Below are 17,722 nucleotides of genomic sequence, written 5' to 3' on the forward strand. Positions count from 1 at the left end.
AGAGAACAAGGTGTCTTTTATTAATATTCATTGCTAATAAATTACACCTTGGTTATCTTTCTTATTAGCCACGATACATCATCCATGATCATCATAATCACTCTCCAGTTCGTTCCTTAGCTATCAAACAAATGCCCCTCTGAATAATAATAAATGTCTAACAATTCCCTGCCAAATAATTCTCCATCAATAATAATATATTCCCCCTCCTCCACACACCCCGCCTTCTTGATAATAGAAAAAGAACATACACTGGGAAAACAGACTCCACAGGCCCCTCAGTTATCTATCTTCCTCCATTCGTACCATGGACCTGGCAACAACTATCGCCGCCGTCCACTTATCCAACCAGCCAGGATGATATCGAACCTCGCTGGAAAAGACGCCCCGGAGGGGCGTTTATCCTTGCTTCCTTGCTTCCTTGCTTCCTTCCTTCTCTTCTTCCTGCCCCCGCCAGCATCAGTAGCAGGAGCATTCAAGTCTTAAAAACACCGTAAAGTATGCTTGTAAGAACTCTCTCGACAGTCGTGACATCTCACACCTGTCACTTGATATATATGAAAGTAGACAAAAAGGAAAAAAAAGAAAAATCCTCCACGACGACAGAGCCCTTTCCCGTTCGCACAATCTCATTCCGGTCATTTGGGAAAAAGAAAGGAAGAAGAAAGAAATTCTACCCCACAGGACTCCACGGCATAGGAATCAAAATCCGACTCTTCATACACTGTATCAACGGCACCGTCTTATGCACCGTATCTGCCCATCCTTCAATCGACCAAGACTGCTCGCGCCGAATCTTCCGCTCTTCCAAATCCGCAAACTGCCACAGGTGATGCACCGTATTCAGCTCGCCAATCTGCACAAACCACGCACCAACCCCTTCCATGACTTCGCGCCGCGCGTGTAGGCCTCGTCGCCAGTGGGTTTCCCATTCGAGCAGGTTGCCCGGATGTAGAGTGTACGAGCGGAGTTCAAAGAGGCCGCCGAGTTTGCGTGGAGGGGTAGTGGGCCAGAAGGAGAATTCTTGCATGAGAGAAGTGCGTTTGTTGTTGATGAGGGATTTTAGACGGCGGTCGAATGCGCGGAAGTCCGGGTGTTGGGAGATGGCGTGGAGGGAGGCGTGGTAGCCTGAGTAGCGTTGGTATTCCCATATATGAACTATACCGTATCATTTCGATGTTAGCATTTTTTCTCCCTGGTAATTGCACAAATTGGTGAGAGATTGATGTGGGAAAGGGGTTTATTTATTTACCGAATGTATCATTATCTCCAACCTGTGTCCTCCAACTTCCGACCAGATTGACCTTGTTGTTCTCAATCTGTGCCATCCGCGGATACCACTGACCAACCAAATCAACGTATTCCTCCACTTTATCCGGCTTGACTTCGTGAAAAACGATCGAATGGACGTATTTCCCTCGCGCGAGCACTTCCGAGAAAGAGCGCTCGATATCCTTGTCCAGCTGCTGTCCTTCCTTGGTGCCATAGATCAAGCTGGACAAGGCCCCTCGCTTTGGGGTCTGGCCAGCATCGGATTGACGGTGTTCTCCTACAATGCGGTGGGTGGAAAGTGAGCCCAAACCTTTAACGTCTAGGGTGTTCGCAGCATCAGGAACAGGAGAAGCAGCGGCAGCGGTAGAATCAGGCTGTTCGCTCGCATTGCTCGCAGATGGAGCAGTGGGATGCGAAGAGCCGGAGGAGCGCCTTGAAGTAAAGGAAAATGGAGCAGGAGAAACAACAGAAGCATGATCCGACTGACTCTCTGCCTGTGCTTTTTTCTTCCGAGCAGCTTCCAGGTTCGCGCGGAACTCCTTCTGCTTCGCATTGAAACTAGCCGCGTTGTCTGGGGTGATATCTCTAAGCGAAGGGGCTCGATATAAGGCGCTGGTGGTGGATAAGGGTCGTAGTATTAAAGTCGAGGGGTAGGTGGAGGAGCTGGTTTGAATTCGGAATAGACGAGGGGCCAACATGGTGATTATGAATCGCAGGAGAGGATACGGCGTACAGATGTGTGTGCGAGCGTGTTCGGTGTAAAGATGCAAGCGATATATAGAAGTGGCGCGGAGTGTCGGCGGCGACACAAGCAATAACAAGTATACTACTTTGTTTCCAGCTACCAGCTAGCGGACTCGAGTACCCGAGATTAAAGTATGCGGGGATTGGGGGATGGAGGGATAGTTCAGCAGCAGTAGTAGAATGTAGCGGTAGCAGTAGTAGCAGTACTACACAAACAATGTGAGGGGTGTTAGATTAGCTGGACACGCGAGCGACAAGACAAGATAAGAACAACAAGAGGGGAAGGCCTGGTTTGACAGGGAATGGCCAGGATGAGCCAATGCTACACGCAGCCAGGTAACACGCTACCTAAGGTCAGACTACAGGGAGCCCTTGGTTTGCAGGAAAGGGATAGAATAAGTATCAACACAGAGATAAGAAAGTGAAACCAGCTTGAATTGACAAACCAAGGCAGAGACACACGGACAGACAGTGAATGAATGAATAGAAAGAGAGGAGAACGAGAAGCATTGACGTTGAGATAGAACGAGAAGAGGAGACCAGGAGGAGATCCCGGAAGAGCCTCGATTACTTAAAAGGGTTAGAGGCTCTGGCTGGGATCTACGCTAGACTTTTTTGGGACACATTCCACGTGACTCATCATATGACGTCAGCCGAGCTCGTCCCCGTCGTTTGCTTTGTTTGTTCTGTTGTCTGGGGAAATATTGAGTCTAGCCGCAATACATAGCTATACTGAACCTATCAACAAGCAGGTCAGTAAGCCAGTTCGAAGTGGATAGACAGCCTATTGCTATAAAATTTCCCTTATTACTCTTATTACAATTGCACTTATACTCGATAGCGTGTGTCAGTCAACAAACAGGCAAAATGGCCGAACACCAACATCCGCCGCTCAGTTATGAGGATTCGGCCACCACCACCCATCCACATTTCGCCAGCAGCCTACCGCCAGAAGTAGTCTCATGTCTAAAGAACTCCAGATTTGTACGTCATAGACATGCATCTGTAAGAATTACACGCCGCTAACTCCCCTTACCCCAGCTTCACCTAGCAACCTGCGACAACCTAACCCCCCACGTCTCCTTAATGAGCTACACCTACCTCCCCTCAACCCCCTTCACCTCTCACCCCACAATAATCATGACCACAAACGCCGCCTCCAAAAAGACCCTAAACCTCCTCTCAAACCCGCGCGTCTCCCTCCTCGTCCACGACTGGGTCTCCCACCGGCCCCCCACCCGCTCCACAACCCATCATCTGGCCCGCGACGGCTCCCCGCCACCTGCAGCAACCCGCTCCAGCCTCGCCTCTCTCCTGCTGAATATCAACACCAGCGCGCTAAGCAGTATTAGTACGACTATCATTGGCGAGGCGAGGTTTGCGGAGACAGGCTCCGAAGAAGAAAAGTGGTGTAAAGCGCGGCATTTGGAGAATAATACCTTTGCGTCTGATGCGCCTGATGGGACGAGTTTGTTTGCTGCGGCGAGGGAGGGGCGGGGGGAGCGGGAGGGTGAGGGGGAGGGGGATGATACGGGCAATGTGGTTGGCGCGACGGTGGATGAGAGTGCGAGGGTTGTTATTGTTGAAGTGAGGAAGGGGAGGATTGCGGATTGGAAGGGTGGGGTGCGGGATTGGGCGGTTGTGGAGGAAGGGGATGGGGGACGCGGAATGGTCAATGGGGTGAGAGATTGATACTTATGAGATTTGGTGAGGGTTCTCCGACTGTTCTTGCTATTGAGCTTTGAAAATATGGATGCGGAGTATAGGTCAAATCCATGGGTGGATGCATAGCGGAATCTTATGGCTAGGGAAAAGAAGGGGATATGAAAATATGTTTCTTAAAAGGTACACGGATGTGGATATAAAAGTGTTGCACATATCAACTCAGCCAATGGAGGCACTGGGTCTGGGGTATATTTGCGGATAAGTTGACTCCGTTGCTAATTGAAATAAATATACCCTGTTATTGGGGTGATATCAGCATGATCTGGAAAATGGATACGCTCTTGATCTGTTCTCTCTCTCTCTCAAAAAAAAGAAAAGTCATCTATTTCATTAGGCAGTCAGTTGACTGTCTAAAATAAACTATTCTACTCTTCTTCCTGGAGGTTCTGGCCTCCAATGCCTCGCCATAAGTTTGATTGAAACCTCAACACCAAATTGCCACCGTATCATCTTCAATTTACCTACATAGACAGAGCATCCTCAGAACCTGCACATTGTGAGGATTCAGCACTTTTATTCCAGATATTGCATAAAGCCATCTTGAGCTAGCCTAGTCTGTAAGTTAGCTGTGTTTTTGATGATGCGGGGCAGCCGGAGACAACACTTTTACTATATAAAAGCCAACAGTTCTCATTCGGCATTCGGGCGTACTGCATGGCTATCTTCAGCCTAAGTCCTATAGCTATTCTTTCTGTATGACCCTTTCATCCCATGCCATCAATGCTATATAGGAAACTGTCAACTTCACCCAGCAGGTTTCACTCCGTTAGAAAATCCAGTGCCATAACTTAGCACGCTAGCTTACGCAAGGGAGTCAAGAAGCAACAAACAAAGAAATAATGGCTGACAGGATAACACCAGCGACACACCATGGCATCAGAAGGTTGTGATAACTGCCGCGTGATGCCTATCGTTGGCCACCGGTTCAGATGTATCAATTGCATAGACTTCGACCTGGTAATCGGAAGCCTGAATAATGTTTTCATACTGGATCCACGACCCGTACTCTCGCGCTGGGCTTGATATATCCGGAAATAAATATTCATTCGGATATCTTGATGCAAGGGTTAACTTTTGGGGGTTCCATGCCTTGATATCCCCCATCACACTCTATAGTGCTCTAGCTGTGAGGAATTGAACCCACACGATCACAAGCATACATTTCTCAAGATCCGGATACCAATCCCAGGGGCTGTCGAGACATTCCCATTCATCCCGGCGCCTCTCTCACTGCAAAATGCAGTGCCATCACCAGGGATCATCGACACGACAAATCCAAACACAAATCCAAAACCCTCCACCACCCCCAGCAACAGGGGTGGTTTCATCAGCCAGGTCTCCATCCAAAAGTGCCGCTCGGTGGGGCCCCATCGCTCCCTCACCCGCCGCATGTTAGCCCGGATTCCCCTTCACCCAGCTTCATGGACACCGTCAACCAGTTCGGCTTCAGACTCCAGTTCCAATACATGCTCGCTCAAGAGAAATGCTCCAACGGCGTCGTCGCAGCAAATATCTACTGCTGCCTTATGATGGCTGTGGCCGGCTCGGAGAGCATAAACATGAACGCCTTTGCCGAAGTGCTCCGGTTTGATGCTAGCAGTGACGCGCTAGGAGTCACGGTGCAGAATATTTCGCGGTTGCATAAGTATTGCAAGCCTTGCCCTAGCAAAAATGGCGGTGTTGTTGAACTGGTCATTGGCAGTTCCGTGTGGCCCGGGAAGTCGATTGAGATTGAGCCGCGATGGGCGAAGCAAATGGACCAGATGTTTGAAGCAACTATTGCGCCACAGGAGGTGTACGCGATGAATGCTTGGGCGAGAGAGAGTACGCGGGGGAAGATTCAGAGTGTTGTTAGCGAAGTAGATATGTCAGATCAGGATATTAAGCTGATGACGTGTTTGTACTTCAAGGCGAAGTGGGAGGTCCCGTTTGACCCTTATCACACACGTCCGGGTGCATTCTTTGGCTTTGGCGAAGAAGGGATGAGGAAGAGTGGGGTAACGAGATTGGGCATGCGCTGTCCTATGATGCGGCGGACTTCTGATATTCTGTATATGGAGGATAATGTTGCGCAGATGTGTGTGCTGCCGTATCAGACGAAGGATAACAACATGAATAAACCCCAGCCATCACCCTTCCTCTCGAACCACCCTACCGCGACAAGCTCGACAGTATTCGGCAATACGAGTGGTCCCACCGCTGAACTGGCATGGAACGCAGTCATAATCCTCCCCAAAAACCCCGGCGCAACGGCCATCCTCGACATCCTCTCTCACTTCTCCACCTGCCCTTCCACCCTCCGCACCACCTTCAGCATAAACTCCCAAAACAGTACCACCATCCCCTCCTCGAATCTAAAGCCAACATACCTCCGCCTCACTCTCCCCCGCTTCACGCTAAAACAAAGCACAGATCTTTCCGAGCTCCTTTTCAACCTGGGTCTACGGCCTGTCTCCCGCCCATCCCCATACTTCTCGCCCCATGACGCCTTCGAAGTACGCTTATATCTCCAACATCAAACATGATTTAGTTGTAGAAGTTAATGAAAAAGGGACGGAGGTAGCTGCTGCGACAACCATGGGGGTCTTTGGTGGCTCACCACCCATGAGGGTTCCGGTGGAGATGGAGGTGGATAGACCTTTTTTGTTTCTGGTTTTTGATAGTCAGTCTGGGAGTGTGCTTTGCTCAGCGGTTATTAGTGAGGTTGCGGAGAGTTGAGTGGAGAATTATACAATATCGAGGAAGAATTCTTGTGTGTTGTTCTCTCCGTTGATTATCTATTTGTATTCTGTTTGAGCGTGGGAATCAAGATTTGGTGCTTATTATACATAAATTGATACATGTCTTCCTATTGAATGTAGCCTTGGGGGAGAGGAGTAAACATCATCGCGGTTACTTTGTTCTTGAAGTACACAGCACAGAATGTACATATTCTCTATGCCATGAGAACTAATGTCTTAGCTGTGTCTCCTTTAAAATTGATTTGTATGCCCATATATCAACAGGACGGTCTTTTGAGGAATTTAATCCAAGACATGTCTACCTCCGCTCCAATGACAATTTCCCATCCTCCATTGCACTGTTCTGCTAGTCACAGTTAACAGCCCAATCAGTACTACTCCGTATAAGCTCTGCATCCATTAACATGAGCGGCAGTCCACTCTCGCTATCTATCCCGCTGGGGAAGCGGTCGTGTTTCCAGAAACATGCGAACGAAAAAAAAAAAAAAAAGAAGAAGAAGAGCAAAGAAAGAAAAAAAGAAAAAAAGAAAAGAAAAGAAAAGAAAAGAAAAGAAAAAGATGCGAATTGGATTAACCCGAAGTATTATCCTTTGGTTCAACGCAATGCCTGGAGACTGCACGAATCGGGCGCCTTAAAGAACTGAAAAAGAAGAACTCCTTAAGACGACGACGTCAACTTTCAAAGATCCCTACATGATTCGCCAATTTGTGCCGGTTAACTAGATCACTCCCGTCCATGCCTAATCGCCTGTTGGTTTTGGCGTCAGCATCAGCGCTTGGATCCAGCCAGGCTTGAAATCAAAGGGTTCGAGACTTATACTCCCTTCCTGATCAAAGCAATGATTCCCACCCCGCGCCAGCACCGGAGGGGCTACGCGGTAAAGAGCTATCCAATACAAGATGCATTACTCCCAAAGGTAGTGAACGGAAGAGGGAGTAAGAGTAGAAGGGCCCATGCGCCCGACGCGCGGAGAAAACCACGTTGACAGCTACGGGTGGATCGAGAGCCTTTCCTGATATGCAGCCTCGCTGCAGGTTTTGCATGCATCTGTCCGAATTCTGGTACGTCGTATAGAGAATGGAGACTGATTTGATCAGCGGGTGGAAGGGGTGGGAAAGGAGCTGGAGGCCTCAGTTTTGAAGTGAGTGTGGCTGATGATGTCGCCGTGATATAAGGATTAGAGAGAAGGAAGAGTTGGGAAGGGAGATACATATCTATGTACAGTACAGAAATATATATATATATATATACTGCAGCTGCTGGCCTTTTCGTGGAGTTGATAGAATTTTGTATATTCAGTCCACTGCCCCTCTTCATTGCTTCGTTATAAGGGCTAGAAGTGACCCTTCCACAGCTTTTGATGGTACGAAAAGAAACATCGGATATCCATGGGCAGAAAGTCCCCAAACCATATCTTTTCTATAAAAGACAGGCGTACCATATCGCCGACACACTACGCTGTTAACAAGGCTTTAGATCGGCTGCGGCTTCGACATAACAGCAGCGGAAGTGATACCAGCCGATACGCTATGAATTCAAACCAAGACTCAAAGGTATGCAGATGCAGTGAGTGAATAAACACCGCTAATGTTGGTTTAGGATAGGCCAGATATCATTGAGAGCTAACTTTACATCCAAAACCTTCCCACCCTCTCTAGTCGTTTGCGGAGAAAGTAGGCGACCATGCCCGCGGCAAGACGATTGCGGGAGACCACAATACCGAAGATGGGACAATTACGATTGCGGATTCGGTGCATGTACTGTTCAATGCTCTCCGCTTCCTAGCAATACCAGAAATCCAAGATAGAATCCAGGGCATTAAAAGGGCCACTGCATCTGAACTCGACAGAGTGGATGAAATAGAAAAGCTCAATAACACGGTCGATACAATTACTGCTGTCAAAAATAAGAAAATTGAAGAAATCAAACAAGATAAGGACAAGGTGATCCTGAAGCTTGAAGCAGAAAACAAGAAATTGAAAGAACAGGAGCAATCAGTTGCAAAGGAGAAGGAGGCCGTCGTCAAGGAGAAGACTAAGCTGGAACGAGATCGCCAAGCTGCAGAAAAGGAGTATCGCGAAAAGGAGGCTAAACTCAAGAAGCAACAGGAAGAGGCCCTCAAAAAGGAGAAGAAAAAAGTCAAGGAACAATACGAGGGAGAAGTGAAGGCTGCGAAGAGCCGTGTTGAGTCGGAGAAACGGAAGCTGGAAAAGGAGAAGGATGATGCCGTCAGATTGAATAGGGAGTTCAACACCGAAGTGAACAGGTTGACTGTCTATCGAGACACCTTGGAGGAGAGGAACGAAGGACTGAAAGAGGACGTGGCCTCGCTCCGGGAGAAATTGCGCACGCTGAGCGCTGAAATGGCGGTTTCTGCAACGCCGTTTGTTGAGTAGTAAGTCCATATCTCTCTGCTATTACGCTGTGTGGGTAAATGGTTATCGGAAACTTTTTTTTTTTTTTTTTTTCGTGGCTAAGACATCTGAACAGTAAAAAATCCGTCCAAAATTTGTACCAGCTTATTGAGGCTTTCGCCACGAGGTTTGAGAATGTCCCTCAGGAGGTTGAATTGGTATGTTTACCAAGCAGCATGTGCTCCAAACCTGCGCTAATTTGCTCTGCCCCGTGTGTAGGTCCTTGAACCACTGGGAACCTTAGGCAAACTTAGACAAGCGAGTGGTATATTCGATTATACCTCCTCTTCCCGTACTGCTGTGGCCACATCTTTGCGAAAGGCTGGCGTGCAGAACTTTATCTCGGGACAGCTGGATGCAATATTTAAGAACAAGTTGCTTGTCGGCTGCAGCACGAACAGTGACAAACATGACGAGGCCATCTTGAATGCGATATCTGCCGCCTTGAGCCCGGATGAGGAAAAAGTATGGAGAGGAATAACCGTCAGGGCACTCAACAGGTTGCCCCAGTTTTCTGATATCAAGAAGATCATCGCGCAATTGGTGGAAGCAGCGGCTGGCATGCTGGAACCGCTTATCGGCAAGGATGAACAAACGAACACCGATGTTCGAGAGCAGTTTGCCGAAATTATCAACGCCGCGCTGAAGATCTGGTCCCTGCGACGTAATGATCGATGCACGATAACATTCAACAGAGCGCCCGGTCTGAAGGTGGACGATTCGTGGAAAGAATGGACGGTTGACGAGGGTTCAATGCTACCAGGCTTCTCATTTCCCAGCAACGGGACCAACAGAACTATTGGCAATGGAAACGGAAGTGGCAGCGGCAGTAACGGGCCCCAAAGCCCAACCTACAGCACGCTCCAATCATCAGTAATCAACCGAAGAGCCGAATCATACGTGATATTGCCACAAATCATCGGGGAATTCGACACTGAGGACGAAGGCAGCGACAAAGATAGCAAGCCAAAACCTCGAAGAAGAATGATATTGCATCCCGGCATCGCTCTGTTCTCCGACTCGACCTTGTTCGACAAGGGTCTGCAGGATATGCGGAGCTTAAAGAGTGACGTTCTCGGTCTCCATCACAGGCGGCGGGTGTCGTCTCTTTCTGCGTCAACAACGTTCCCGAACAATTCAGGTACCGATCATGTATGGCTGACACAGCCTTATCCGCAGAATTCATCAGGGGAACCGGCGGGGGGGAATGCATAATTTGCTGTTCTTGGATTTTTTATTTTTGTTTATTTTCTAGATTCTTCGCCCCTCTTACGTTTTCTAAAATCTTTCGCTTTATTTTCTATCTTCCTTGAAGAGTGAATCGACTACCTTGAGATTGATTAGTGATTTGTTCGATATATTTCGGGTACTTTGGATATTGAACCCTTGGAAGAGAAAATGTACTGATATGATGTGCTTTTGGTGGAATAAAAGTGGGATATTGCTCCGGGCAGTATCTCAAGTTATAGCTCCTTTCGGTTGTCCAATTTGATAGCGAGAATGATGATTTCAGAATCCAAATACCCCGAACCGTTGCCGTAGTAGGGAGTAAACACAGGAAAGCCAGGCAAGAACTTGACGAATATGCAGGTAGCGAAATACACTAAACGCTGCAAAATCTCAGTAGCAGCGTTAGTAATCATGCTGCACTGCTTTTATTCTCCGTGGCCGGGAAATCTCTGTTCGGGGATGTCACGGAAGGGCGCTCGTGGAAATGGACAGAAGAATCAATCATACCTAGGCTTGAGAAGCAAAGTTAACACTGTTGGAAAAGAAGATCAGAAAGCCCAATACAATTAACACGTTTTGGCTGTATCCCTCCACTAACCTCTAAGGTGGAGTAGATAGATGAACGAGTCAAATTCAAATGCTAAGCTGCTTTTTAAAAACAGGCGTTATCAACCACATGTAGGTATGACACTAAGAAAATGCAAATAGCCGCTAATAACATGTCATAAGCTCTTCGAAAAAACGAATAGGATCGAAAGACAAACAGGGACTCTGGAGGCATTGGAACTACAAACTGGTGCCCTCCTCCATGGGAACGCCATATTGCTGAAGTTTAAAAGACAGCGCGAAATAAGTTTGAAAATTGGACACAGGATCTAGGGTGGTTAATATGATGCAAAGGGTCGTTTCTCATCATGTCAAAGCTATTCCCACATGAGTAGAGATAGCAGTTCGAGTTTTGTTACTTATATTCCTCGTTCGGGTCCCATTGGGAAGGTTGGAAATCGGGATGATGGAAGTGTGCAAGATTATTGGGAGAGCTACAGGGGTGGTCAGTACACAAGAGGGTAATCTTGGGAACGTAGTATCAATCAGGTACGACGATACGTAAGGATTTACTTACTTGCTAAAAGGTACAGAGGACAGCGGAAGCGTATTCATTGGTTCGCACACTAATGGATTCATCCTGATCTGGAGCTCCGTGGATTTATCCGGCGTGGAAACTGGGCTGACAGGAAAGCTCGAAATTGGAGAATGTTGTGCCAGGGCTGGCGGAGACTGGGGAATCATTTGAGGTGGAACATTGGAATTAATTTGCCTTTCGGGAAACGCGTACGGCTGGTTAACGGTCATTGGTGATGAAATACTGGTGGTATCGAGCGGAAGGCTCGGGATGGACATCAAAACTGGGTTTAGATCAAACGGCAAGGCACTCGAATACCAGGGCATATAGTCAGAGCTCATGGCATATTGGAAGTTAACCGATGTAATAATCCCTTGGTTGTGAATTGCCTGGTTGGTTTGATATAGGAGATCGTAGTGACCACTGTGGAGTGTTTTAGCCGTCTGTTATTTCAAGATACGGAGCGACACAGGAGGAAGTTCTTACGGGCGATAAAGAAGCCTAATTGTTGCGATGGGGTTATCGGGCGAGAGCAAATGCGGGGTGACTTCTGTTCCTTCGCTCCTATCAAGGTAGAGAATCTCGATAGCAAACCCAGACCCCTCAATGACTCCGTCGAACAGCCCGTGAATGCCTATTTCATCGATTTCGGTTTTACCGGGTTCGATTGTCTTTGTGCGATAGTCATCAACAGTCATCCTAAGGAAGCCTGCATAGCGGTCGGGATTTTTTTTCATCCAGGCACTCGTCATTAACTAGTCAGTAGTAATTTGTTAAGTCAATGTTCACAAAATATATGGGCTTGGGATTCGTTTCATCTCACCCTAAAATGTGTGATGATAGCGGAGGATTTGGATTCATCATTAAATGCGTCAAGGAGGAAACTATCGTCATAGGATCCTTCCGCAATCGCTCCCGATATTTGGCCAAAGACATCCTCCGTGACTTCAACGAACATTTCGTAAATGTACTGTTGGCATCCAATAGAGTCCAGTGATTCGTTCAAGGATTTGATCCGCGCCAACTCCTGTTCTAGCTTTGCAGTATCGCGTAGGTTGAATAACGTCTCAAAATATCCGAAGGCAACAGCTAGCGCGGTATAAGTCTTGGAAGCACAAGATGCCTAGGAAGGGCCGTTTGAGTCGCTCACCTCTCCACCCGCAATTTCCATCTCCTTTCATTATACGATAATGAGAATGAGTATGAGAAAGCGCCTAATTACCCTTCGTTAGCCCTACGTTTTTCAAGATATACCGTATCCCCTGTAGATCATGAGCAATGTTTCTAAAAAACATACAGTGGTCTTTGCGACGTATATAGGGTCCGCGTTTGCGTATTCGGACGTTATCATACTACTCGATTGTTTCGGACCCACTAAAGGTCCCTGTGCCAGCCGATTAGCCATTAGGTTTAAAAAAGGCAAAGCGGCGCTCCTCACCTGTAGATCCGGCTCATAATGATTGGAAAGCTTTTGAAACTCAGCCATATGATCCGGGTCTGCCATGTTACTTGATGGGGGGATGGTGCCCATAGTCACGTTGTAGTGCGGTGCTTGGTGGATAATGTCTAGAGGTGAGGTGCGAAATATATTTTGGTATACAGGAGCTGTCCGATATGTTTGGTGGTTATATGCTGCTTGCGCAGATTCTGAGGAAGGGTAAAGCTGAAGGTAAGCAAGGCTGAATGAGACCGGCGCAACTGCCTGGGACTGCATGTTGAAAAGAAAAGAAAAGAAAAAACAAGCCCTGGCAATCGATGTTTCTTCTTGCTCTCTTGGTGCCTCTCTTTGAGGAAACGGTCCACAGGCGGCAGATGATGGCCACAATTTCCGGGAGAAAGAACACACAAAGGAAACAGAAAGCGATTAAAAATTAAATAGAGTCAAATAAGATAATGACTAAAATACATTTGGAAAACACAAGTCAATGCGTAAAGATACAGCAAAGTTGACAGCAGCCAGAAGACGAAGAAGAAAGAAAAAGATATCCAAGACTCACGTCGATTGACAGCAGTGGGAGCTTGTTCTGTCTTAATATTATGACGAGGGAGAAGGGGCCGTTATGTATTATGGTATTGAGCGCCAACCTGGCGAGCTGGACAATAGCTAGCAGAAGCCCCTCCCTCGTGTCTAGTGAAGCGGTATCAACTTTCCTACCCAGATTCAGAGTATTGCCATGGCTTCGGGACGGATCTTTTTTGTAACTGGAGTGATCAGACGACGGCAACGAATAGGACCTGCATGGCTTAGTCGCAGGCTAGAGCCAGCATTGAAGCAATAGATCGTTTGCACGAGAGTTTGAAGCCGTGAAGGGTCGTTCGTTGTTGAGCGAGAACTTGCGAACTTCGCTTCTTGGGCGTTGAGTTGAAGGTTCAGCGCGGCTTATTCAGCAACCCGCGGAAGGGAAAGGCGGGACGGTGCCTGTGATCCAACCAACACCAACCACCCACACTGATGATGAAAAAGGGAGACAGGCGGGCTCACATTCTCCTCATACCCGTCATGCTGCGATTCGCGGACTAATGGCTACTGGCTTACCACGGTTCACTACAGGAATAAGCAAAACGGGTACTTTGTACTGTAACAAGGTTTGGGGTTAGCAACATGGCGCTCTGACAGCCGGAACAAACGAGTTAACTACCATCACGGCACTGGCCTATGCTCAGCTGCAGCATATTTGCTGAAACGGGATGATGAATTATGGCGCAAATCCCGGGAGCAGAAACTGTCCTCGGTTGCTGTTTTTGAGAGGCGAATCGACACAATTTGGTTCACTCGCAAACAGCCATTGGCTGTGCGATTGACATGTACATGTACATGCACATGTGCATGTACATACATACATGTATGATGCAAGGCGAGCGCGCACATGCAGCGAAAATCCGGTAAAGCACGAATCAATTCGAGCAGCAGCAACCAAGACAATGGTTATGGCGCAGCCATTGAGTGTTGCCAAGGCAGGCACCTTTCAATCGTCAAGCCAGCACAAGCAATCTGCGCGGGGGCCAGGCTACTCAGGGGCGGATGGGACCACCAGCTGCCCTCATCTCATGCTGTTGATAAAATATTTGCGACCAGCCAAGCTCAGGATATTCAAGAATGTATAAATCGGACATCCAAAAGAAAAAAAGAAAAAAGTTTGAGTCTAATTGTACCCTTGTGTCTAGAGCTCTCTCCGGGCGATCCGCACAAACTTTATCATGTGAGGATCTACTGGGAGAAAAAGAAGAAAAGAAAAGAAAAGAAAAGAAAAAGAAAAGTCGATGCCATCCGCCTAGACATTATTGTCAGCACCTGCCAGAAATATTGTTCGACCAATCTCAAAGCAAAAGGTGCATGAAACAAGCCAAGCCTGCGCATACACAAGAGCCGTCCACAAATTCCCTTGCAATCCGGTCCATGTGGTACAGTATATTTCAAGGGAAGCTCAGCTCAGCTGACTGCTTGGCAGTCGATGGAGGTATTTGAAGCAACCGCATGTTGCTAAAATGCAAAGCTGAAATTTATTCGCGGCGGAAACATGAACTTTTGGGCAACGATTCTTCCAGTGCTTGGTACCGTTCTTATTAGTACGTTACAGTCCTTGCCTGGAATGGCATGTGCTTAACCTTTATGTTTGAAAGGCCAAGCCGAAGCATTGAAGTAGGTTCTGATACTTGCATGCTTCCCACTTCCGTATATTCATTTTTGTTCATTCATCCCTATTGTTGCAGTGCGGCCTGGCCAGATGTCTAGAGATACATCGGCTCCTTCTGAGCGTCTCGGTATCCGTTACATCCGTAAAGACGCTCATAACCTGAGAGCCATCGACCCGTGGGCGCGGATTCGATATGTCAGATTGGCGAGCTGCGCCTAGCACGCCGTTTAGACCTTGTCATGTCGATCCTCCACAGATCCTTTGTTGAAAATGTCGTCCATCGTTCGTCAACTATCAAAACCGGCTCGCTTGTACCCGCTCCTTCTAAGGTTGGCTTGACATATCTAGGTAGTTAGTTAGCTATCATTTGTTTGTCAGCTCACTTTCGCGTGCCTTTCGACGTTGCTACACCTAGATTAACAGCTTAACAACCTATTAGTTTCGTGCCAGTCATAGGCAGATGTGTCACTTCATTCGAGACCTCCAAAGGGAAATTGTCATAACACGCATCACAATCAATTGAATATTTTACGTTATAGCATTTTGCTAAAAATTCCATTCCATTCACTCATTGCGTCGACAATTTTATTATGGAGCGATTGTACGGAGTACCCTCCCTATGTGGAATGAACCGGCTCCGGCTGTGTTCCATTACTCTCCCGTGAACCGTGGATTAGTCACGGATATTCACAGAAACCAAGAAATTGGTCAGGCTTGGCTTGATTGAATGAAGCAGCCAAGCGGCCCGCATATAGGAAACACAGTTATGCAAATTGTACGCAGTCGACCCGGAACCATACATATCGCCATTCTTGTCTGTATATTTTCTTTTCCCTTTAGCAGAGATAGGGGTTTACATTTTCCTGAGCCCCACGGCCAAGAAATGGTGTGAGTGCTATCCACTCCGCTGGATTTCCTTCTATGCCCTGTTTCTGATGAGCGGCAACTTGTGCCAACACAATCGGATAAAATGGAGGAAGCTCACTTGACCATTCTCTTTCATTAATGCTCGAATGGCCTGAAGTCCTGACAATACCGAATTCCGTGTTTGCGATCTTGGCATATCGACTCCAACCTCCCGTTGTTTTTCGCAATACTTGACGTCATAATGGAGGACTATCGTTCTTCAGATCAGAGGATGCCCATAAGAATTCGAACGTGTCCCGCACGCAGAAAATCACCTTGCATATCACGAAATGTCCTCCCGCTGGACCAAGCAATTAGTCAAATCTAGAAGAAATAGGACGACGTGTGTCCTTGTGGTAAGGGTACAAAGTTGACCGATAGTTACCTCAATGTGACGGAAAGAGAAAAAAGAGAAATACAATGAATCTAGCGGAGCGGAACTTTCCCGCCCCTATCACAACTTGGCGCGCCAAGAATACTTTTGGGTCACCGATTCATTGCCTGGGCACCAACCTCCAATATCGTATATCTGCGGGTGTGATCAAAGTTGGAGATTCCTTTTTCTTGTCCCTCCACTGGTCGAGCATCTTTTTCCTTTATCTTCTAGTTCGGCCACAAATTGGGGTATGTCCTGCGATTGGCGAATGAAAAGGGATATTTTATGAGGATCTCGCTGTGGCTCGAAGAAAGCAATAATGCTTCGAGAACCTTCAGGTGAACGTGCGGTCTATCGTATTTATTATTGTTGTTAACTAACTTACGGAGCATGGAGCACCCAATTTCGAATATACGCGCTTTGCTCATGAGCTGACAACAACAAGCGGTCCTACTTCACAAAAACCAGTTCCCAAAGAGAACCGTATTTTTAAGCTGGTTAACCTCCACGGCCGCCTAGGCCTCAATCTATGACTAATCGTCCGGAAGGAAACCAAAAGCAGATCCAGACAGATTCAGAGGTTTAAAATACTGCGCTGATCATTCCACTTTGTACTATGTCCGTCGAGTTGACATTACGGAGGATAAGACTAGTAATCAGCATCTCCCTCCGACGTATATTCTCTGTGGTTTCCCAAACCGCAAATATACGGGCATTGAACGTCTTCTGGGTACTTATGGGAAATCTGACTACTTCCCAATTAATTGGCATTGTTTTTGATTCGATCGCTCCCAAGAGCCTGCGATCGGGCACATTGCCCGGGAGACCGCTCCTTACGAACCCAACAGTACCTACGATGGGAATAATGAGAACTTGTTAATCACAATCCAACCCAAATCTATATGCAGGGTCCGATAGTCATTCTACAAGTGTATCTCATAGCATTATAACCAATGACTACCGTCAGCTGAACACCAAGTCACGTTGAGAAACCACGGCACCCTATTGTGTTCTAGGTCAATGATTCCTGCTTTTCCTATCTAACCTTCTACTGATTTTCCAGATAACTATTTTGTTTGTTGTCGGATGATCCTACAGTGTTCTCCGCAGTAGCTTCTCGTCTGCGAGCAGGAATACTTTCGTGCCATCGGATCATATGTGAAATCTGGAAAATTGGTGATCTGCTGCGGTGGTATCGTCAACCAGTCAAAGTGGCTCAGCAAGACGAAAAAGTCCGAGAGAAAAGAACATTAAGAGGAGAGATAAGTATGAAAATGGAAGTAGATGGCCCATGCATGTGCCTTGTCGGAGTTAACTACATCTAGCCAGTTACCCATCCTTACATGATCGCCATGATCTACATCTAGGGTTTCTTCAGGACCCCGCATACCCTGCAGCACACACGGGGCACTTCAGAAACGTTCTCGTATAGACCATTTGTTCTACACCCTTTAGGGAACTAGAACAGGCTTGGGAATCGCCGTGACACTTTTGCGAAGAACTTAAGACACGATTCAAGAATTGTGAAATTGAAAAAGTCGAGAGAACTCACCTA

General features: G+C 47.3%; 6 protein-coding genes across 8 annotated transcripts; 4 read left to right on the forward strand and 2 right to left on the reverse strand.

The window, feature by feature from the left end:
• Positions 1-10: 10 nt before the first annotated feature.
• Positions 11-2,547, reverse strand: BDBG_06727 (nipsnap family protein). The gene is made up of 4 exons (XM_031722749.1): positions 2,463-2,547; positions 1,760-2,387; positions 1,253-1,549; positions 11-1,158 (listed from the first exon to the last, which is right to left on the reverse strand). Exons 2-4 carry the CDS (start codon positions 1,968-1,970, stop codon positions 674-676), a joined length of 993 nt encoding a protein of 330 aa, XP_031579598.1. The 5' UTR covers positions 1,971-2,387; positions 2,463-2,547; the 3' UTR covers positions 11-673.
• A 336-nt stretch (positions 2,548-2,883) lies between these two features.
• BDBG_06728 (pyridoxamine phosphate oxidase) lies at positions 2,884-3,708 on the forward strand (the record flags this gene model as incomplete). The annotated part of the gene is made up of 2 exons (XM_002623243.2): positions 2,884-3,000; positions 3,058-3,708. The coding sequence occupies 2 exons, from the start codon at positions 2,884-2,886 to the stop codon at positions 3,706-3,708; spliced, it is 768 nt and encodes a 255-aa protein (XP_002623289.1).
• A 1,454-nt stretch (positions 3,709-5,162) lies between these two features.
• Positions 5,163-6,266, forward strand: BDBG_06730 (uncharacterized protein; the record flags this gene model as incomplete). Its single annotated transcript, XM_002623245.1, has 1 exon — positions 5,163-6,266. The coding sequence occupies one exon, from the start codon at positions 5,163-5,165 to the stop codon at positions 6,264-6,266; it is 1,104 nt and encodes a 367-aa protein (XP_002623291.1).
• A 737-nt stretch (positions 6,267-7,003) lies between these two features.
• On the reverse strand, positions 7,004-14,003 carry BDBG_06732 (ubiquitin thiolesterase; the record flags this gene model as incomplete). Of its 3 annotated transcripts, none has more annotated exons than XM_031722751.1 (10): positions 13,890-13,996; positions 13,248-13,826; positions 12,689-12,897; positions 12,548-12,634; positions 12,401-12,464; positions 12,074-12,339; positions 11,737-12,005; positions 11,251-11,673; positions 10,726-11,167; positions 7,004-10,634 (listed from the first exon to the last, which is right to left on the reverse strand). In XM_031722751.1, exons 3-9 carry the CDS (start codon positions 12,779-12,781, stop codon positions 11,089-11,091), a joined length of 1,281 nt encoding a protein of 426 aa, XP_031579600.1. In that variant the 5' UTR covers positions 12,782-12,897; positions 13,248-13,826; positions 13,890-13,996. The 3 variants fall into 3 exon arrangements, with proteins under 3 accessions (XP_031579600.1, XP_031579601.1, XP_031579599.1); XM_031722752.1 differs by having other exon boundaries at positions 7,739-10,226; positions 10,302-11,167; positions 13,890-14,003; XM_031722750.1 differs by lacking the exons at positions 7,004-10,634; positions 13,890-13,996 and having other exon boundaries at positions 11,089-11,167; positions 12,689-13,271.
• Positions 7,872-10,287, forward strand: BDBG_06731 (uncharacterized protein; the record flags this gene model as incomplete). Its single annotated transcript, XM_002623246.2, has 4 exons — positions 7,872-8,036; positions 8,142-8,878; positions 8,974-9,055; positions 9,117-10,287. The coding sequence occupies 4 exons, from the start codon at positions 7,872-7,874 to the stop codon at positions 10,110-10,112; spliced, it is 1,980 nt and encodes a 659-aa protein (XP_002623292.2). The 3' UTR covers positions 10,113-10,287.
• Positions 14,004-14,960: 957 nt separating the features above from the next.
• Positions 14,961-15,104, forward strand: BDBG_17435 (uncharacterized protein; the record flags this gene model as incomplete). Its single annotated transcript, XM_031725153.1, has 1 exon — positions 14,961-15,104. A coding segment is annotated over one exon (144 nt), but the record flags the coding sequence as incomplete, so codon positions are not given.
• Between the last annotated feature and the right edge of the window lie 2,618 nt (positions 15,105-17,722).

The sequence above is a fragment of the Blastomyces gilchristii genome (assembly GCF_000003855.2).
Source record: "Blastomyces gilchristii SLH14081 genomic scaffold supercont1.14, whole genome shotgun sequence".
Lineage (NCBI taxonomy): Eukaryota > Fungi > Ascomycota > Eurotiomycetes > Onygenales > Ajellomycetaceae > Blastomyces > Blastomyces gilchristii.